The 22,579-nt window shown below is 41.5% G+C and overlaps 2 protein-coding genes across 3 annotated transcripts in view; both read left to right on the top strand.

Annotated features, from left to right (window-relative positions):
• The window catches only part of LOC103541334 (T-cell surface glycoprotein CD1a-like), a 546,159-nt gene that overhangs the window by 463,510 nt on the left and 60,070 nt on the right, over positions 1 to 22,579 (top strand). The window lies entirely within an intron of this gene.
• Positions 6,072 to 11,542, top strand: LOC103557012 (antigen-presenting glycoprotein CD1d). 2 transcript variants are annotated; one of them, XM_008529353.2, is made up of 6 exons: positions 6,072 to 6,448; positions 6,764 to 7,030; positions 7,332 to 7,610; positions 8,130 to 8,408; positions 9,179 to 9,275; positions 9,377 to 11,542. In XM_008529353.2, the coding sequence occupies exons 1-6, from the start codon at positions 6,388 to 6,390 to the stop codon at positions 9,396 to 9,398; spliced, it is 1,005 nt and encodes a 334-aa protein (XP_008527575.2). In that variant the 5' UTR covers positions 6,072 to 6,387; the 3' UTR covers positions 9,399 to 11,542. The 2 variants fall into 2 exon arrangements, 1 of the variants encoding a protein (XP_008527575.2); XR_011536968.1 differs by having other exon boundaries at positions 6,286 to 6,448; positions 8,976 to 9,275.

The raw sequence follows: 22,579 nt of genomic DNA, 5'->3' as shown, positions 1-22,579 counted from the left end.
AAAGATAAAATAATGTGAAAGAGGTAATAAAATAATGTTTAATGAGCTCAAAGAAGGAATAGAAATCCTAATGAAAAATAGAATAGCATGATAAAAAGAAGCGGAAGATTTTTTAAAAATCAAATAAAACTTCAAGAACTGAGAAATTAGTCTCCAACATTAAGTCAATGGACAAGTTAAATAGCAGAACAGAGATAGTTGAAGTTAAAGTTAGTGAAATAGAGACAGTGCTAGAGAAATTACCCAAAAATGCACTAAGGGAGATTAAAAAAAGTGTAAAAATGAGCTAAAGAGCTGCAGAGGAGAGAATAAGAAACTCCAGCATTGATCTAATTGATCTAATTGAAAGTCTAGAAGATTATAGCAAAGATAATGGAAAAACACCCATCAAAAAGACAACAAATGAGAGTATTCCAAATCAAAGAAAAAAATGAAGGTTCCATTTAAAGAAGTACAACTACTCCTGAGTTGACAAATGAAAACATTCCCAGTCGGGGGTCATTAGAAACAAGGCTGCTACGAACAGTTCTCTTGGTATACATAGGTGTGCATTTCTGTATGGAATCAGGAGTGGAATTGCTATATCAGATCTAGACCTGGATTGCTGTTTGATATACATAGTGCCTATTTCAATTTATTGCACATAGTAGGTATCCATGCACTGTGGATTTACAGACATAAAGTGGAAATCTTTAAATCTAATTTTTAGATTCTCTGATTCTGCTATATGACCATAGCACATAGTGTACAATTCTACTTTGTTTAACTGTAGAACATATAAGGAATATATCCACAGTGTCTACAACTCCCTAGGCTTCTCTTTTCTTCATCAATGTTTGCTGTTTTCACTGTTACTGTGTTACCTTGAATACTGTATAATGGAATAATGCAGTTTCATTTTTACTTCCCCTTTCATTCTTTCTCATGGTGTTCTCCCTCTCTATCTCTTTCACACACACACACACACGCACACGTGCTATTCACTCACATTCATTCCCACTATCTATATGTTTTAGGTTTGACTTTCTTGGGAGAGGAGGTCTCCCAAGTATCTTCACGCCTGAAGCTCCTGGCTCTCCCTCACGCTAACCTACATTCTCCATCTTCGGGTCCCCCGAACAGCATACTCAGGTGTTCCCTGGGGATAGTATGAGGGAACATATGTAGTACAGTGTGAAGAACATGATATTTTGGAAGAAGACGCTTGAGTTATAGTCCTAGAGTCAATATTTACAAGCAGGTGAAAAGTTATTTAAAATCTCTGTACTTCTTTTTTCCCCCCAGAAATAAATGTGGATTAATACTATCTTTCTTCATTCTTTTGAAAAATATTTGAGTGCCTAAACTGTCCCAGGGATTATTCTAGGTTCTGAAGACAGCAGTGAACAAAACCAATAAGATGCCTTGTGGGTATATACCAGGATTAAGTAAGAAAACGGGTGTCAAGTGCTTAGAATAGTTGCAGATAGAAAATCTGCTCGGCAATTTTCTTTTGCTTAACAGATATTTATTGACTACCTACTGTAGGGGAGGAAGACGTTTCCTCTTCCCAAATGTGGGTTCGTCTGGCTGGAGAACGAATTAAATTCACATGAGACAGAATAGCAAGAGAAAATTAAACAAAGCTTTATGAAGAACCATGGCCTGGGGCCTTTCTTCCCGAAGGAAGAAAGGACACCGAAGAAGTGGGGTGCACATAGTGGTTATATACCCCCAATATATGGGGTTTCACATGTGATTGAAATGTCCCTCCCACAATAGTCACAAGATTGCCCTGTCAGCACAGTGCTTGATGGACACAGCAGGTAGTGGTCTGCTGTCTCAGAGGGCGTAGCAGGAGGCAAGTCTATCGTCTGGAGCTGGGCGGTCAGAGGTGAGCGCAGCAATCAGTTCCTAGCCTAAGGAAAGATGCTTAATCCTTAAAGAAATGCCAACATTGGGAGGGGGAGGGAAGTCAGTTACAGGAGGTTACCAGACAAGCACAATAAAATGCAGATTTAAGTCTTTGCCTTTGGTATTGATTAAGAGTTTCTAGAGAGAAGGTCATCTCCTTTCTTCTTCCTGGTACAGAGAGGGAGGCACCTTTTACAGATAGAGATTTACCTTACAAATGTAAATGTGTCGTAAGGAAGGGCACGTTCCATTCCTCAGAGCCTCCTTCCCTGTCCCATGTTATCAAAAGCAATCAGCCTCAAATAATCCTGATGCCAAAGAGACATATCTTGGGGTGGCCAATTTCAGGTCCCCACACTACAATGTTCCAGTCAGTGTTGTGGTCACTGGGGATACAGTGTTGAGTAAGACCAGAGGAAAGAGAGCAGAAAATAAACAAGCAAAATCAATGAATCAGTGAATTCCAGATAGTGATACGCGTTTATGAGTCACATGACTCAGGAAGGGCAAACAAAAGCACTCCGGAAATCAAAGGGAAAGTTTTATTTCAGAAAATCAAATCAAGCCAGCCAATGGAACAATAATGCTAGAAGTAAAAAGAGAATCAGAAAGTACTGCCAGGAGTAAAAAGAGAACTAAGCCCATCAACATATGGAATCAGAACCAATCAGAATACAGTGGAGAGAGACAGGAGACTTTGAAGCCAGCTGGGTAACCAGAAGCCAGCAGGTGGTGCCCATTATTCCTTTCTTTGGGAGGAGAGGTAGATTGAGGGAGGTAGGAATACTAGCAAAGCCTTCATGATACTTGGGCTTCTGATAAATTAAGGATTCCATAATCAATTATATTTGTGGCTATTTTCACTCAAATCATCTGTGATTCCTTGATTCTAGTCCAACCTCACTCCCATCCAAAAAATTCCTACTCTCTTCTCTAGCTGTGATGACCTAGGATTACAGACTCCCAAGGTTAAAAGAAACCACACTAGTCATATCACTTAACCACCTCCCTAGAGTAGGAGATACAATCTCGAAAGCAGCTACAAGAGAAAAGAAAGTATGCTGGACCGGGAGTTAGAAGATGAAAATTCTAGTGCTCGCTCCAAGTCACTACTGTGTGTTGCCTCAGAGAGCTCCATGTCCTCTCTTTGATTTGGTTTCCTGGTTTACAAATCAAGGATAATGATCTCTCTCTCTCTGACAGTTCTTATGGGGATTAAACAAAATGGCACATGTGAAAGCTCTTTGGAAAGCAAAAATACTCTAGAAGTGAAAGACATGATCTAGACGTATGGTTTACAGTCAGTTCCTGGGAAAAGTGAAAAGTACTCTGGCTGACTTCTCATGGCTTGTTTTGAAGCCTTGGTTAAATCACCACATCTCTGTTCTCTGGTTTTCTGGCCCCCAGTATGTGGGGGTTAGTCTTGCCCTGAAAGTTTCTTCCATGATTCAATGAGTCTATTCCCAGAAGAAAGTAGTCAAAGTGGTAAGCGCCTGACTCAACTGACCTTTGGACAAATACATTTGTGTATCTCCAGGTAACTCTAACTTCTGAAAGCTAGACTGCCTGGATGTTTGTTGATGATAAAATACAGTTCTTGTCTTTAAGTCTGAAAGGATGAGAGCACTTGAAAATTTTAAGATACAGATAAACTAAACAGAGCCATTCAAGTTTTAAAAGAGAGTATGGAAATTTGAAGAACACAAAGTTAGAAATTATAACATGATTCATATAACCATTTTTCTTTTTACTTCTGATAAGAAATTTTCACATATTGAGATGTATAGCTAACTATGCTTACTTAAATCTGATTTGGCATGAACTAAACAAGCCTGACTTACGGCCTTTCCAACATACATTGTATATATACTTTAACCATTAAGATGAAGATGCATTAAACATTATCTCAAAGTAAAAGAATGCATTCCTTGAAGATAAGAATGTGTGCTTTCTTTCTTACCATGCCAGTATCAGTACTCCTGAAAGTAAGTTTCCTTTCCCAGACATCAGGGTCATGTTGATCTGCTCATCTGAAACTGAATACCTCTGACACTTTGATGTATATGTAACCTGGGTGTGTTTGATGAATGTTCTTTGTTCTAAAAAGGTATAAAACTGTACTGAAAACCATGCTTCTCCAGAATACTTTCTTGCTTCATAGAAGCTGCCGTCCTTGGCTAGGAGTCCTCAGCCTGGCCCAAGTAAAACTCATCTTACCTCTCTTATCTATAGAATGGTTATTGGTTATTTGGGTGACACGTCTATCCTCACAGCTTCCCTGCTCTCCAGGGCTCTGCCCACTGTTTAGGTGATTTTGCATTCTAATTTAATCACTTAACTCCTTATTTGTAGCAAAAATAATTTTTCTATGTTATCTTGAACTGTTTTGGGGCAACATTAAGCATAATAAGATAGACTGCATATCTAATAAGAGATGGGCCATCTCCAAGATCCCAGCCTAGAGGGAAGCATATTCTCTCTAAAGGTCTTAGTATAGCTAAGTGTGGGAGGATGGCAGCATTAATGTCGGCAGAACGGGAAGAACCAGAGGAAGGAGAAATGGTCCTTGAATTCTGGCTGTTCTCCATGGATTGAGGAGAGGACATGGAGGGAGACAGACATATGAACATTTCTATAATTACAAGCTCTGACATGTGCTGGGAGGAAAGGTTTACAAAGCTATCTGGTGACAAGGCGAGGATGTGGCTGACCGAGTTCAGCCTTTGTTCACACAGCTGGGAGGTCTGAAAAGACTCCCCTGAGAAAGTGACCTTTGACCCGAGATCTGAGTAGGAAATAACCAAGCATGGGAAGGGGATAAGGAGAGGAGAGGGCCAAGAGCTTTCTAAGCAAGGAGAACTGTTGGTGCAAAGACCTGGAACAGGAAGAGGCTTTGTGTATTAGAAGAAGTGAAAGCATATCAGCTGGGCTAAAGAACTGAGCAAGTGGACTAGGGTGAGAGATGACGTTAGAAGGTAGACCAAGGTCAGACTATGCATAATCTTGTAGGTCACGCCAGTGACTGTGGTCTCTATCCTAAGAAAGCTGTTTCAGGAGATCAGGCACAAGGTTAGGGTGGTGGTGGAGGTGGAGAAGAGGACACCAAAGAGGTAAAATCGAGAAGAGTTTATGGATGGAGAGGATAAAAGGAGTAAGGGAGATGGAGGTACCAGGATGCTGCCTCGCCAAAGTGGGGGCCTTTCCTCATGGTTATCTGAGGTTCTGACCACTCTGTCTCCTCGCTCTTATTTTCATATTTTATTTCAGTGTGAGAAGTGGGGAGTTGGCTGTCGAGGCACACAATGTAATTTTGTCTCTGTTTTTTAACACTGAGGCTCATATTCAGAGAGTGAATGAATGAGAAGCCAGAGGAGAAAGCGAGCAGGCAGAAAGGCCAGGCAGAAGGAAAGAAGAGGAGAGTCCAGGAATGCTCCTCCTAAAAGAGTCAGGGAAGACAGAGAAGAAGGAAGAATGGGGAGCCGGGGGGCTGGGCCAGCAGAAGGGGAGGAGGAGAGCAGGGACAAGACATGAGGAAAGAGGGGCTGGGAACCCTGAGATGGAAGAATCTTCGGATATTAAAGCACTAAAGAATCATAGTCAACACAGTCCAATCCTCTCAATGTGCAACTGAGAAAATTTTAACGTTTTTATTTTATTATAAATGTGATACTTGCACTAGTAGAAATTTTGGAAGACATAAAAAGGTAAAGCTATGGAGCCAGCCCGGTGGCGCAGCGGTTAAGTGCGCATGTTCTGCTTCGGTGGCCTGGGGTTCACCGGTTTGAATCCCAGGCGGCGACATGGCACCGCTTGGCACACCATGCTGTGGTAGGTGTCCCACATATAAAGTAGAGGAAGATGGGCACGGATGTGAGCTCAGGGCCAATCTTCCTCAGCGACAAGAGGAGGATTGGCAGCAGTTAGCTCAGGGCTAATCTTCCTCAAAAAAGAAAAAGAAAATGTAAAGCAATTTAAAATCACCCATACTCTTTCTGCCTAGAGACATCCACTGCTAAGGCATCGAATTTCCTTCTACTTTTTTTTCTTTGCATTTTTAACCTGGTCGAAGTTATACCATAGATACGACTTTATGTCCTGCTTTTAAAACTTAAATAATAGTTGTAAAGCTTCCCATGCGCTATGTCAAACTCTTCAATAAACAGGAGTTTAGACAAGCCAGTTGTGAGAAATACTGGAGTGGCGGTGTCAGGACTCCTTGGACTCCAATGAAGCCTCTTTGCAACTTAAATAGCGAACAGCGAGGCAGACCATCTGACAGATGAATAAGGGCTCCTTCAAGTGGACTGGAAGCAAACCCGGAACAAGCCAGAGTGGGAGTCCTGCCTGTGTCTGGGCTTCGGAAAGGGCCACAACCGGGTCAAAAGTGCGCTGTTGAGAGACATGCGCTGAGGAGGCGGGGATGGTAGGGAGAGGGAGGAAGTCGCAGGTCCGAGTCCAGCGCTCCCAGCTCGGCGAGGCTCCACACGCAGCGACATGAGGTGCCTGCTGTTTCTGCTGCTCTGGGGGCTCCCTCAGATTCGGAGAACTTCTGAGGGTGAGTGCGACGAGGGCGCCCGGGTCCGCGCCGGGGAAAGGGAGCCAGGCTGGGAAAGGAGGCGACGCTTGGTGGCGGCAGGCAGAGACCAATCGGTCTCGGAAACTCGGGAGCCGCGCGAGCTCGCGGGCGTGATCCAGCCCGAGAATCCGCTGCTCCCGCCTCCGGTCTCCGCCTCGGGGAAGGGGGGCGCGGCTCAGAGCTATCCTTCTTCCCAAGCCCATCTGATTTTGTTTGTTTTCTTTCTTCCCTCTCGTTACACTCTCTGCTCTCTCGGCCACTCGATGCACTCCTCCAATCTCCATTCTCTCCTAGTCCCGCAAAGGAATTTCCCCTTCCGCTGCCTCCAGATCTCATCCTTCCTCAACCGCAGCTGGGCGCGCACCGACGCCTTGGCGTGGCTCGGGGAGCTGCAGCCCTACGTGTGGAAGAACGACTCGGACACTATCCGCTTCCTAAAGCCCTGGTCTCAGGGCACATTCAGCGACCAGCAATGTGAGGAGTTGCAGCATCTATTTCGGGTTTATCGAAGCAGCGTCACCAGGGACATACAGGAATTCGCCAAAATGCTGCACATAGCCTGTGAGCTGGGAAATGGGATCCTGGGCAACTACCCAAGGGAAGCCAGTGGACACAGAAGCCCAGCTGGGAGACTCTGACCCCACCTGATAAGATCTTTACTCTCTCCACCCTCTTCTTATTTCCACTTCTGCCTGAGACCTCCCAGCCTCTGACTCCTCAAAATATTCCTTGATCCTCCTCCCCCAGGTCATCCGCTCTCATTCCCATTAACTCTGGATCCCCAGTATAACCCTCACACCAGTTTCTTCTCCTTGATCCCTTCCAATCAATACGCTTCTTTGCCCTCCATTCCTCCCTTCAGATCCCTTGGAGGTCCAGGTGTCTGCTGGATGTGAGGTGCACCCTGGGAACACCTCAGAAAGCTTCTTATATGCAGCATTTCAAGGAAGAGATATCCTGAGTTTCCAAGGAACTTCTTGGGTGCCAGCCCCAGATACCCCACAGTGGGTCGCGAGAGTCATCGAAGTGCTCAATGACGACCAAGGGACCAGAGAAATGGTGCAGTCGCTCCTTAATGACACCTGCCCCCAATTTGTCAGAGGCCTCCTGGAGACAGGGAAGTCAGAACTGGACAGGCAAGGTGAGCCTGCCCCTCTCACCCCCTGCCCTCCCCTGTTGGGCTCCATCTGGATTTTCCCATTCCAGGGTTCACTTCCCTTTGAGCACTGGGGGAAGAAAAAGGAGGGGATGGATAAGGCATAAAGGTATTTATTCATTTCACAGACATTACCTGAGCACTCCTTGGGTTCCATAAATTGAATTAAATAAACCCTGGGGGTCAAGCAGCATCTTTGCTTGAGGGGAAGGATGAGAAGACAGATGAACAATTGAAGCGATGTTTGAAACATGCTCCACGTGTTACAGCTTAAGACAGGGTACTTAGGCATACAGAACAGCGGCATTTACAGGAGACAGGATCAGGGAAGGAGCATGAGTATCAGGGAAGGCTTTCCTGGAGAAGCTAACACAAACAGAGTGATGTTATGAGAGACTTCATCTCCAGAGGAGGAAATGTGGGACCTGGGAGTCTGCTGTGAGGTCTGGAGCCTCTAATGCAGAGTCCTCATTTTAAGATCCCCCATTCCCCTGTTGGATACAGTGAAGCCTGAGGCCTGGCTGTCCAGTGGCCCTGCTCCTGGGCCTGGCCGTCTGCTGCTGGTGTGCCACGTCTCAGGATTCTACCCAAAGCCTGTGTGGGTGATGTGGATGCGGGGTGAGCAGGAAGAGCCGAGCACTCAGCAAGGTGACATTCTGCCCAATGCTGATGAGACATGGTATCTCCGAGTAACCCTGGATGTGGTGGCCGGGGAGGCGGCCGGCCTGACATGCCGAGTGAGGCACAGCAGTCTGGGAGGCCAGGACATCATCCTCTACTGGGGTGAGAAAGAACTGGGGCCCAGCTGCAAATGGGAGGAGATGGCCCTCAAGCATAGAGGGAGGGACTGGGGAAGGGGTGGGACTTGACCCACTCAGGACAGAGAGTTTCCAAGGTGAGGCCTCTGACCAGAAGGGATGGAAAGAGGGGATGGCAGATACAGGAAGGACAGGCATAAAGATCAGAGCTCAGAGAGGACTGAGACAGGATGTTTCACATACAAGAAAGACGAGACTTAAAAACTCACAGACCCAGAAGTAGGTGGCAAGTAAAAACTCCCAGGAGGATTCATTCCCCAGGAGCTGGGACTTTTGAAAGGGAGGATAACAAAGGTAGCTGTGGTATATTGAGTGCTTCCTGTGTGTGGGCTGAGCACTCCCATACAGCAATTCATCTAATCATCCAACTGCCCTTTGAAGCAGGTACTACTGTTCTCATTTCATAGATGAGGAAATTGAGGCTAAGCTAGGTCAAGTAAACTGCCCAGGGGCTCACTGTTAGAAAGTGGAAGAGCTGGATTTAGACTCAGATCTGTCTAGCTACAATATGATGCCTCTCCTGTATTTGCAGTACTATCATATCCTGAAGTGGACTAATTACTGATACCCAGACCATAGAAAGATGGGGCATCTTAACTTCAAGAGGAATAGAAGTGGATACTTTAAATGGGGAAGCAAATAAGAAGCACCTGGCACCCTCATGCATGCTTAGACCAGGGGACTTGGAATAGTGACGGATCCTGGACAGAGAGACATTCTGTGTTCCCCCAGCAGAGCAGAGCCGTGCCTCCGCGGGCTTGATCGCCGGGGCAGTACTGGTGTCTCTCCTGATCGCTGGAGGCTTATTAACGTGCTGGTTTAAAAAGCGCTCGTAAGTCTCCCCTTTCCATCTCCCCCTTCCCTCAACCTCTCTCCCCGTATCTTCTCCTCTCCCCTTTCCCTCAATGGTCTCTCCCTTTCTGTCTCTCACAGCTCCTATCAAGACATCCTGTGACTGTCCTTGCCACACCTGTCTGTCTGGAACTCACGACCTCAAGTTCCAAGGACGTCAGTGCTCAGGAATTGAGAGTGAAAGAGAGGCACCTTGAAGCAGCAGAGAAGAGTCATAAGGAAGCTATCACATCATTTTAACATCTTTATCTGAGAGGAGTTAAGTCCTTTCTCAGTATACTACAAGTATAGAAGCCCAAGTGGTTCTGTGAAAACAGAAGTGCGCACTCAGATACCTACCAGGGACAAGCACATAAGGGCTGCGATGCACTGGTGGGTGTGCTCAGTGTTTGAATGATGGAATCTGCAGTGAGCTAGAAAGCACTTGTCCTGTCAGAAGGAAGCGGGTCCAGCTGCTTGTTGTCATGTATAAAGTAAGACCCTGGCTTGGCTGTAACCTACATTTTTCAAGAAAAGTGGAAGTCTGGATTTTTGTGTGAACTTGCCTGATATTAAAATGTTGACTCAAACTTTTATGAAGCCACCTCTGCTGGCTGATGACAACCTGGGGGGGGGGGTCCCAGTTTGTGTCTCTTTTATAAAAAGTTTGTCCCGAATGACTTATTGGCAGTTTTAGGACATGGTTTCTATTGTGAATTTGGATTTATAAAGAAGGATGTTTTCTCCTTCAAAGAAAGTTAGGTTGTAAGAAACAGTGGTGTCTCACGCTTTTATTTGGAGTAACTTGATTAAAAGTGGAGAAATCATAGCGTATGTGTATTATGTAGAAAAAAGCTGCTCTCGGTACGAATATTTCTCTCAAATGGCCAGTCATCTTTTTCAGACTGGAGGAAGACAGTCATGAAGCTATCCACCCCAAACAGGCTCTCCTGCTTATAGCTACTAAATGAGACAATGTTCTCCTGTAGGGAACCAACTTGGGCTGAACCCACTTGGGCGGTGTGAGCTCTGGTGATGGGGGCCCAGCTGTCTGCTCTATTGGTTTAAAGAGAAGAAAGCAGGAAACTTAGAGGGGCATCAGACCTTCCTGATACCAAGAAATGAGAAGGCCGAATTAAAATCATCTGTTATCAGGGAAGTAGTCTCTTGGCGCTCAGGGCCTTTGAAATCCAGAAAAAGGCAGACTAAACTTTTGGAGAGTCTTTGCTTGAAAATATTAGGATTTGGCATCTTCTATGCTGGACTTGCAGATCGAACCTAAGATGTGGGTGAAGATCCTGCTAGATCCTTCTAAATCAGTGGTTCCCAAATTGTGGTCTCCTGACCAGCAGCCTCAGCATCACCTGGGAACTTGCAAATTATTTTGGGCCTCATCTGAGACCTACTGAATGAGCAATCTTGGGCGTGGGGCCCAGTAATGTGTTTTAAGAAGCCCTCAGGTGATTCTGATGTTTCTCTAAAGTTAGAGAACCACTGTTCTCAGGCATTGTGTAATACGATGCAACAAATTTCTTAGAATGCTAAGTGGAAGTATTGGTCTGTGGTTAGTCAGAGAAGGCTTCCTGGAGGGAGGGGAATTTGAAGCAGGACTTAGGCAGTGAGGTGAACCAGCAGGTGCCCTGGATCAGGAGACCAGAGTTCTAGCCTCTGACTCAGTTTCCTTCTGTGCCAAATGGGGATAATGATGTCTGTCTTTTTTTTCTTTTTTTAAAGATTTTATTTTCCTTCTTCTCCCCAAAGCCCTCCAGTGCATAGTTGTATATTTTTCGGTTGTGGGTCCTTCTAGTTGTGGCATGTGGGATGCCGCCTAAGCATTGCTTGATGAGCAGTGCTAGGTCTGCTCCCAGGATCAGCACTGGCGAAACCCTGGGCCACCGAAGCAGAGTGTGCAAACTTAACCACTCAGCCACGGGGCCAGCCCCAATAATGTCTGTCTTGGTTATGCTGCAGATTAAATGTCTGTGTCCCCACAAAATTCCTATGTTGAAAACCTAATGTCCAAGATGATGGTGTTATGAGGTGAGGTCTTTCAGAAGTGATTAAGTCATGGGGTCTGAGCTCTCGTGAGTGGGATTAGTGCCCTTATAAAAGAGACCCCAAACCCTCTCCACCATATGAACACACAGTAAGAAGATGCCGTCTATGAGCCAGAAAGTGGACCCTCACCAAACAGCAAATCTGCTGGTGTCTTGATCTTGGACTTCCCAGCCTCCAGAACTGTGAGAAATAAATTTCTATTGTTTATGAGCCACTCAGTCTATGGTGTTTTGTTTTAGCAAGCAGCCCAAATGGACTAAGACAGATTATCTCACAGACTTGTGGGGAGCAAATGTGGGGCCTATCAGTCTTTTGGGACCACACTGCCCTCAGGTGATGCTATTCAGCTCAGCTTCCTCAAGCGGTGTCAAGTTTGTGAACCAGTTCCACTGGCCTTTCATATTCTCAGGGCATGTGTGTTAAAGTCTCTTCTGAAATCTTTTTGGAAATTCTTCTGCATGAATTTAGAGTATCTCTGGTTCACTTTTAAGTGAGTGATTTATTTTGGAAATGCCTATATCTTCAGGAAAATCTGTCATTATGTACTCAGTTCAAAACATCTCAGAAAATCTTGAGAATTCATTTTAGAATGTGTTAATATTGTCTTTATGAATATGGTGTTTCTTATTGAGTGCCATGCTGATTATCAATTTATTGCCACTCAGCTCCAAATTCATCCTTCATTATATGCTCAGTGATAACGGATGGAATTCCTCTAATTTCTGCTTTAAAGTAGCACAGTATTATGCTTTTTCAGTGGAGGGCCCTGGAGAGACGCTGCTGGAGGAAGGGGATCTCCTGCAGTTTCCAGCTATGGAATGGTGGGTCAGCAGAATGGGTGCAAAGGCATCCTGTGGTGTGCTGCCCCAGCCACATGCCCAGAGCTTATGGACACTTGGTGACGTTGCAGCCTCAGCCTGGCAATAACGTTCTCATGGGCCTCTTGATATGGAAACTGGCGCTGCAAACGATTCCTGCCCCTCCCAGCACCGCATCCCCTCTGCAGACCCTTGCAGAAGTCAGTGTTAGTGGTTGGTAGTAACTGTGGTTAGTCCACCTGTCGCCCAGAGGTTTCCCCTGAGCCCCACTCTCTCTGCAAGCCCCCACCTGAGGTCTGGAGGGTTGCTTCCAGCTTGTTCAGTGACTGCAGACCAGCTCTGGCTTGAATGAACCAGCAAAATTCTCTGCTACCCAAGAGGCTAAACTACACCTTCTCCAATGAGGTCTGCATTCCAGCCTTGGGGAGGGGTTGTTAGCCTTCCAAGTTTGTTCTTCCTTGGGTATTCGTCTTTAGCCTTAGAGTTCCATGTAGAGTTTTCTTAGATCTTAGGGTTATTTTCCTATTATAGTTTAATAATTAAACTTCCTCTGTTTAGTTGATTGTGTTATTTCTGTTTCCTGATTGGACTCGCGTGGATACACGTGCCTACTTTTGACTAGACACAGGAATCTGTGGACTTTTCAAAGCTATTACTTGAATTTACTTTTGCTTGTAAGTCTATAATGTGGAATCGATCCACGTGTGGTGTAGCTCTTCCTCCAAGAGCTTAGAATTGATTCTTTGCCAAAACCATCCTCAGGAGTTGTTACCTGTCCCACTGTTAATGCATCTGCTCCTCTCATTCACTGGGGCTTCTGTTGCTTAGGGTGTAATTAAGAGGGGTGCTTTTAATAGTTAAGCCAGGACAGATGTAAACTGGGACTGGCTCACACAAACTTTCTGTTGGTCTATTATTTTCTGTTTGTTCTGTGAAGGGCTCAACCCTGGCTCTTCTGGACTCCTCCTGGGCCTGGCCTCTATTCTCAGGTCACACATATCTTTCCACTCCTGTGTCCCACTTCCCAGACTCTCTTGTCCCTTAGATTTTCCTTTGTCTTCTGTGTTCCTTGTCCTCCCTCACTTTCTGCATGGTCCTGCTCTGAGATACAGTGATAGAAAAGGCTTTACCCTCTTCACCTTCTTTTACTTAACTCTGGCTGGCTCCTCTCAAGACTTGTGTTTTTCTTTTACTGGTTTTACTGAACCATCCCTATGGGGTGCTTCCATATTTTTGTCCCCCTGCTTTACACCCTGAAGATAGCCATCTTTCCCATTTTTTTGTGAAAACTAGGATTATCCAGTAACGATTCCTTCATCTTTCCTCCTTCGTGGCTCAAAGGGTGGTTTTCTGCTCATGTTCATCTGCAGAGGAAATGTCTATCTCTGCTAAGCCAGACGCTTCCATTTGGGCTTTTCTGGTATAGCTCAGTGTCTCACCATTCACAGTCTCCTAGTCTCCTTGACATTCTAGTGTTCATAGATAGCCCGTGAAGTTTGAAAAAAAAGATGCCAACAAAAATCCTATGCTGAACCCTGTTTCCCTTTTGAGGTACAATAGTGTTTTCCCCCTTTTCTGAAAAACCTCTCCCACATGTGATGGGCACATGTGGCTGCTGCTTCCTCACCTGCACCCTCTCCTGCCATCTGGTTTCTGCACCCTTGAGTCTCTCTGCAGCTAATTGTTCCTATCTGTGTTCACACCCTCCTTACCTTTCCCTTAGGCTGTGGCAGGATCTTTTCTTTCTCCAGTTCGTGCTACACAACATTGCTATATTACTCTTCCTAAGCACACATGTCATTTCCTTTCATAAATCTTCCCTGGCTCTCCCTTGCCTGCCTGATAAGGCCAGAATCCTTAGGTGGGCATTTGTAATTATTATACTCCAGTGGTAACCTATCTTCCACTTATTATTCCACAGATGCTCCATTCTTTCCTGTTCACCTCCCTACATGTTGACATCTTACTCTTCAAGATGTAGCTTTAATGAAAACTTCTCTGAGCCATCAAGAACTAACATATTTCTCTCTTGACCATACCTTCCTAAAATTTTTATTAGTGTTTCTCAACACTTTTTAAAATATAATAAACATGATTGAGATATAATTTACATATAAAAATGCTCTTAATTTAAGTGTACAGTTCAATGAATTTTAATGAATATATACACTCATGTAACTACCTTTTTGTCTTCTGAAAAGAAACCTTCCAGTTCTCCCAAAGTCCCTCTTGTCACTCTGTTAACAATGTCCCAACCCCTGGCCTCAGGCAAGCACTGAACTGCTTTCTGTCTATATAGATTAGTTTCACCAATTTAAGAATTTTATATAAATGGAATTGTGCTTGTTTGTCACTTGACATGATTGTTGTTGTGTGTATCAGTAGTTCATTCCTTTTCATTTTTGTGTAGTATTTTGTTGTATGGACATACCACAATTATCCATTAACCAGTTGATGCAAATTTGGTTATTTATACTTTTGGGTTGTTAGGAATAAGACTGCTATGATCATTCATGTGCAAGTCTTTTTGTGCACAGATGTTTTTATTTATCTTGGGTAAACCTAAGAGTGGAATTGCTGGGTTGAATAGTAAGCATGTTGAACTTTTTGACCCATGGGTTATTTAAAAATGTGTTGTTTAATTTCAAAATATTTGGAGATTTTCCATATATCTTCTGTTATTAATTTTTAATTTGATTACCTTGTGGTCAGAAAACATACTCTGTGTGATTTCAATCTTTTAAAATCTACTGAGATTTGTTTTAGGCCTAGCGTGTAGCTGATGTTGGTGAATGTTCCATGTGTGCTTGAGAAGGATGTGTATTCCGCTGTTGTTGGGTGGACTGTCCTATAAATGTCAATTAGGTTGTTAGTTGAGATCGTCCTTCAAATCTTCTATATGCTTGTCTACTTGCTCTGTTACTTGCTGAGATAGAAGAATTGATCTCTTCAACTATAATTTTGGATTTATCTATTTCCCTTTCATTTCTGTCAGTTTTTGCTTCATGTATTTTGAAGTTCTATCATTAGTGCATGCACATTTAAGATTATGATTTCTCGATGAATTGACTCTTTTATCATTATTAAATACCCCTTTTTATTTCTGATATTTCTTATCCAGAAGTCTACTTTATCTGACATTAAAATAGCCACTCTTTCTTTCTTTCTTTTTTTGTTGTTTTAAAGATTGGCACCTGGGCTAACATCTGTTGCCAATCTTCTTTATTTTTTTTCTTCTTCTTTTCCCCAAGCCCCAGTACATAGTTGTATATTCTAGTGGTGAGTGCCTTCTGGTTGTGTTATGTGGGACACCACCTCAGCATGGCCTGATGAGCAGTGCCATGTCCATGCCCAGGATCTGAACCAGCAAAACCCTGGGCCACTGAAGTGGAGCACATCAACTCAACCTCTCGGCCATGGGGCTGGACCCTCTTGCTTTCTTACTATTGGGATTTGCTTGTTATATCTTCTTCCATCTTCTACTTTTAACCCATATGTGTGTTTATTCTTAGAGTGTGTTTTCTGTAAACAGCAAATAGTTGGGTTTTGCCTTTTTATCCTATATGACAATTTCTGCTTTTTAATTAGAGTGTTTTGACCATTTACATGTATTAAATTTAACTTTAATGTAATTTTTGGTATGAGTTAAGTCTACTGTCTTGACCTCCATTTTCTATTTGTCCCATCTATTCTTTTTCCTTTTTAGGATTCTATTTCATCTCTGCTAGTGGCTTATTGCGTATGCTTCTTTAAAAGTTTTGTTTTTTTAGTGGTTGCTCTAGGATTTATAATATTTTTTTAATGTATCACAGACTGCCTTTAAATAACATGATACCACTTCACATATACCATAAGAACCATGCACAATATGGTTCCATTTCTGCCCTCCTATTCTTTGTATATTGTTGGCAGACATTTTATTTTTAGTTATGAATTTAACTGTGCAATACATGGTCATTGTTTTTGTTTGTCTTTAAAATAAATTACAAAATAAGAACATTCTTGAATATTTACTGGTGTATTTACCATTTCTAGCACTCTTCATTCTTTTCTGTAGATCCAGTGTTTCATCTAGTGTCTTTCTCCTTCAGCCAGAAGAAATTCCTTTCATATTTCTTTATAATGCAGAAATATTTCTTTATAATTTCTTTATAATGCAGATCGGTTGGCAATAAATTCACCAGCTTTTATTTTCTGAAATAGCCTTTATTTTACCTTCATTTTTGAAAGATATTTGCTGGATATAGCATTCTGGTTTGATAATTTTTTAAGCACCTTAATGATGTTGTTCCACTGCCTTCTGGTTTGCATTGTTGCTGACAAGAGATGTGTGCTTATTCTCATTTCCGCCATATATATGAGGTATCCTATTCTGGTTGCTTTAGAAATGTTTTCTTTATCTTGTTTCTTTCTCTCATTTAGAAACTTGATTTTAATGTGCTCCTGTGTGTGTGTGTGTGTGCACGCGCGTGTGTGTGTGTGAGAAATACTTAAGGTTTGTTTAGCTTCTTGAAGTTGGAACTCCAATTGCAGGTATGTTAGACCTCTTGACATTTTAGATGGGTCACTGAGACTCTTTGAACTTTGATCTCTGCCTCCCCAAATTAGTGAGACTGATATGCTCTGCTTGGGTTCTCCCTCCCTGTGATGTGATTTGAAAATTACCTCCAGGTGGACAGGCAGGGGATGATTCTAGGTTTCATTGGAATAGTTACAGATTTCCATTATCAAACGAGATTTGGTGCTGCTAGTACCTTTTATCTTTAATGGCTTGTTTTCAGAATATAGAGCCAACATGGACAACTTCCTTCATCTACTTGGCAGCAATGAAAACCAACTAGAGGCCTTGTTTGTGAAAAAGACATTTTAGGGGTTGGAGGCCTGAAGGTAGTGGTGGGAGTAGGAGGACGCGGAGACAGATAATTAAAATAAACACCTCGGTGTCAATATACATTCTAGATAGGGCAATATTAAAGAGCTGTTAGACAAGGTCCGTCAGTGGAAACAAAAGGAGTCAGATAACTCTTACCAAAAACCTCTTCTGCAGAGATAAAAAGAATCCAATTTGCAAATGAAAACAAAAGACAGAAAAGAAAAAAGTAAACAAAAAAACAAAGCAAAGGACTCTTTAGAACAAGCTGCTAAAGGATCATTGGAATCTCATAAAAATTATGTATTTTTGAAAGTACTTAAATTTTTTGGGAAAAAATCCTATTTTCTCTCATTCATTTCTCTGCAGCAGTTGATACTTTAGTAATACTATGGATTCTTGGCTCTTGCCTGGGGCAGTAGATGCTCTTGGGGTCCCCTTTACTTTTTTTTTTATGGAGAAGATAAATACAAACATTTTTGCCTTTTCCTAGTGGGGAAGGGGGCACGTGAGGGTCTCAGTGATTGGTACTCATGGTTCTCATGCTTTTTTTGAATTAAGTGACATTGGAGATTGGCCACTAACCTGGGAACTAAGCCATTTTCATTTTGTAAGGTTCGGCTTTTCTTAATGTATTTATTATTTAGTTTTTTTTTTATTATTTTTATTATTTTTATTTTTTATTTATTTATTTTTTAAATATTTTATTTTTTTCCTTTTTCTCCACAAAACCCCCCAGTACATAGTTGTATATTCTTCGTTGTGGGTCCTTCTAGTTGTAGCATGTGGGACGCCGCCTCAGCGTGGTTTGATGAGCAGTGCCATGTCTGCACCCAGGATTCAAACTAACGAAACCCTGGGCCGCCTGCAGTGGAGCGCGCGAACTTAACCACTCAGCCACGGGGCCAGCCCCTATTATTTAGTTTTTGATGCATCTTTTGAAAAATCCTGAAGTTATGTAGCTGGATAATATTTTGATATTTTAACATATGGCTTTATTCATTTCCTTGAAATTTTCATTCCCCTTATCCATGTAAGATACTCACATTTCTCTTTGCCCCATGGGAAGAATGTGGCAGGATAGAATACAAATATCTTCCCAGTCATTCTAGATTATTTTTCCAAATGTTTAGTGGAGATAAGATATCAAAGCATACACAGAAAGTCTTGACAAAACAGGAAACAGGAAAGAGCTTTTCCAGACTAGAACAAGATTTTTCTACTGGGGGCAGAGGTGTTTGTGTGTTCTAAGAGGAGATGGAGCTTGCCCCCTTTTCTCCAGCAGCACCACCAGGGAGGTGGCAAGATCCCAGAGAGAGTGACTATGTGGCTCTACTGGGCAGCAGATGATGAGGTCTTTAACAAGACTCCTATACTCATAATTGTGGCACAGAAATACCAGACAGGACACCAGATCTGAAGAGGCTGTGCAGGAAGCGATGTGGACAGTGTAGCAATAATCTGTGAGGTTTAATGAACGAGCACCAGGGGCTACAGTATTAGTTAGAACTCCAGAGACTAGGGGCAGAAACCAGGAAAAACTAAGGTTATATTTTCTCTACCACAGAGTAGAATGATGCTAGTGTTAGAAATTAGGTTAATTAATAGAAAATAAAGAAAGTGATATTTCTTTCACATTGAATTTATAGTCTAAGATTTACATCTATTACTTGTGGGATTTATGTGGAATTGCTAAGAATTATCTGCCTCCTGGATAAATTATAACTCTTAGCACTGGAGCCAAGGTATTTGGAGACACCTGCTGTGACTGTATTTGAAAACTCATTTGAAGTCTTGAGATGCACTTAGAATTTAATGCTGACTTCTGAAATTCCTGTGGATTATAATGAGCTTAGTTTAAAAGATGACTACAGAATGATTTGTAGTCCATAAGTGGACATATAGTAGCTGGTAGTTGGAAGAAACCGAGAGTAAAACAGCCTTGTTAGAACTTGCTGAGAAGATTAATTTCTTTTAGTTCCAGAAAAATAACTGGAAATGGAGGAAAGTGGAAAATTGCATATATGGCCTGAATTTCAGATTCTAAACGCCAATAACAGTAACCACAGCTATCATAGCAACATCAGTTTAACATCTTGGTGAAAGAAGGACAGTAGACTGGAGAAATTTCAACTAAAAATTGTGAATCTGACTTTTGGTGGACAATTTTTGACAGATGCAAAATTGAATGTTCTGTTTTGCTTTTCAGACTTTCAAAGTACTCAAACTGGTAAAGGAGAGGCAGGAAATGGAGCTTGTTTCTCACTCCCAGGATCAAGGGGAACCTAACACAGATAATGTAATTAGCGGCATAAGCCTAGACCAGGTGAGCTATACAGAGATGTGACAGTTGAGATATCCTACTGACTTTGCAGCCTTTGGAAACCCAAGCAAAAGCACCCTTCTGTTGGGCCTGAAACCCAACTTCTAAGGCAAAGGGACCCTGTGCCTCCTACACATGTGAAAAGAAGAGTTAAATTTAGCTCTTTTCAGAGATGATATAACTGTGTAGAAACCCAAGCAACCGTATTTGAAAAAACAGAGAACACTTGAATTTGACAGGGAATTTTGACATGTAGAAAAGATAAATATATGAAAACTATTCTATTAGCAGTAACAAACTAGAAATGGAAATGGGAGTAAATAGTCCACTCAAAAAAGTGACAAAAACATAAAATAGTTAGGAATAAATTTCACAAGAATGGTACAGACCCCAAATGAAGAAAACTATAGAGTCCTCTGAAGGACAAAAGGCATATTCTGAATTAATGAAAAGATGTACTGTATTCTTGGTTTAGAAGATTTAATATAATGAAATATCAATTAACCCTCAAGATGTGTAAGTTAAATGAAATTCTAAGTAGTTTTAAAATAAAAAAATATGAAAAAAAATATAATGGTGGGGATATGGGATTTGCTCTACTAAATAGTATAAAACCCAGAGCCACTGTTATGAAAATACAGTGGTAATGGAGGGTGGGGGATAGGACAGACGTTGATTAAGGGTGCAGACTTGCAACAAGTAGTAAATCAGTCCTAGAGATGTAATGTACAGTATAGTGATTATAGACAACAATGTTATATTAGAATCATCAAACTTGCTAAGAGACTAGATTTTAATTATTCTAATCACTAAAAAGAATGATAATTATGTTATGTGATAGAGGTGCTAATTATCATTACAATAGCAATCATATTACAATACATAAATGCATCAAATGAACATCTTATACACCTTAAATTTATACGATGTTATATGTCAAATATACTTCAATAAATATAAAATAAATAGAAAGCTAAGAAAAAATACTATGGTAATAAAATTGACAAATTGTTGAATAGAGGAGGAGATAGAAAGGTAAGAAACAGATCTCCATATACATTGGAATAAATCTATATAGGCGATGTCATTTCATATCACTGCAAAAGAATAATTAGTTAGTGTGCTGGCTATCCATCTAGAAAAGAATAATACTGGAACTCTACCTCGTAGCATAAATATAAATAAATTCCAGATATATTAAAGACTCAGGTTTTGAAGATTTTTTTTATCAAAATAGGGACTCAGAAACTATAAAGTAAAATATGTAGATGTTAAAAAAATAAAAATTTTGGATGATAATAGATGGCATAAATCAATTGTAGATTGGGGAAAATATCTGTATTGCAAATTACAGTTAGAGTTAGTGAATATTAATAATGAAAAAAGTCCCTTACAAATTTATAAGAAAAAGTTCAACATTCAAACGGTAAATGGGCAAAGACTGGATAGATAACTTGTAAAGGGCAAATCCAAAATGACTAATAAGAAAATATAATCACCCTCATTAGTAGTCATGGAGATGCAAATTAAAGTAAAAATGAGATATCCATTCTAACTTAAATTGGTAGCAATGAAGGAGAATGATATGATTTTGTAAAACAGCTTTTTGGAAAGCTATTTGACAAAAACTCTTCACATGGAGAATTCAGACACCTCTCAACTCAGAAATCCTACTCTTGGGACTGTATTTTGTTAAAATAAAAGCACCAGAATGTGAGGATTTGTATACAAGAATGATTGTGGCAGCTCTTGACTTATGTGTGTGGTTATGTACGTATTTTGTAGTGGCAAAAAACTGGAAGCAGGCATTAATTAGGACTAGGTGTAGTTGCTTCAGGCAGAAAGAGCTCAAATAACAGGGGCTGAAACCAAATAAAAGTTTATTTCTCTCTCACATAATAGAAGTCCAGAGATCTGCATTCGAAGGTAGCTCCACGAAGTTAATAGGGACCCAGGCTTCTTCCAGCTCATTCTGTTACTGTCATGCTTCAACATGAAATGCTAATGTTTTATCCATCCTGATAGCTTCCTGGATAGCAGGATGGTGGAAGGGAAGGACGCCTCCCTTCTTCCCACTTTTAAAGTGAATTCTCAGAAGTAAGACAACCAGTGCAACCGTTCTGCTGCTTCTTGGTAAGTAGTCACTGTGCAAGTGAGGCTGGGATATGTAGTATTACTTTGGTGATAGTGTGTCTAGCTAAATATCAGGTTTTGTTACTAATGAATTTGGGGAGGCAACTAGCAGTCCCTGTTACAGGCAAACCATAGAACAGTGAGGAATCATTGAATAAAATGACTTAGACCTATTGAAGTTGATTTTGAGGAATTACAATTTTATGAAGTTTTGAGAATCCTTAACCAATTTATTTCTCTTTAATTTTTCTTTTATTTATTCAGAAGAATGATATATGATTAATATTTAATTGTAAAAAAGTTTAAAAGAATCTTAAAAATAAAAGTTAAGACATGAAATGATACAAATATTGTGTTATAGTTTATTTGGCAGCATTTTTCCTTTCCTAGTGGTACCTAACATCTTGGTATACTTACAGTTGATGGCATCTTAGTGTGATGAAATATGATAATAATTTAAATTTACGTGAAATAGTGTGAAACAACATTAAGACAACAGATGGCATATGAATCTGATAATAATACCTATGCGTACTTTCCCCAAATTTTTACTCTTAGTCATTACATCCAAACAATAGCTAAAATCTTAACGCATGGGTTTCCTTTCCTGCGCATCTTCCTGACTCTGTGTATCTAACTTTTTGGAGACTATTTGGGGAACTCCGCTCCTCAGACTCCTGGGATCTATTGATCCATTATTAGCTCTCTTGATCTGTGTTGACTTTCTTGCTCCAAAATCTATTGATCAATTGCAGTTCACTCAAGAGTTTTTCAAAGTGGAGGAGAAATATTTTTCTTTGAACAGATACCATTTTCTCTTTTCTGAATTATTAGAATCTAGGAAAAAACCACTTCATCCAAAATGCAAAGTGGTTGGGGCCAGCCCAGTGGCATAGTTAAGTACTGGTTAAGTTCGCTTACTCCATTTTGGTGGCCCAGGGCTTTCAGGTTCAGACCCTGGGCACGGGCCTACACACCGCTCATCAAACCATGCTGTGGTGGCATCCCATATATAAAATAGAGGAAAACTGGCATGGATGTTAGCTCAGCAACAATCTTGCTCAAGCAAAAAGAGGAAGATTGGCATTATTGTTAGCTCAGAC

Source organism: Equus przewalskii, unplaced genomic scaffold (assembly GCF_037783145.1).
Source record: "Equus przewalskii isolate Varuska unplaced genomic scaffold, EquPr2 ChrUn-7, whole genome shotgun sequence".
Lineage (NCBI taxonomy): Eukaryota > Metazoa > Chordata > Mammalia > Perissodactyla > Equidae > Equus > Equus przewalskii.
The sequence above is the reverse complement of the archived record's forward strand: the minus strand, read 5'-3'. Positions and strand labels throughout refer to the sequence as shown.

Bases quoted from the DNA above. Each gene is read 5' to 3' on its own strand.
- LOC103557012 (XM_008529353.2), top strand. From the start codon at position 6,388: ATGAGGTGCCTGCTGTTTCTGCTGCTCTGGGGGCTCCCTCAGATTCGG. The intron at 6,449-6,763 runs GTGAGTGCGACG...ATTCTCTCCTAG, and splicing joins GATTCGGAGAACTTCTGAGG to TCCCGCAAAGGAATTTCCCC. The intron at 7,611-8,129 runs GTGAGCCTGCCC...TGTTGGATACAG, and splicing joins GTCAGAACTGGACAGGCAAG to TGAAGCCTGAGGCCTGGCTG.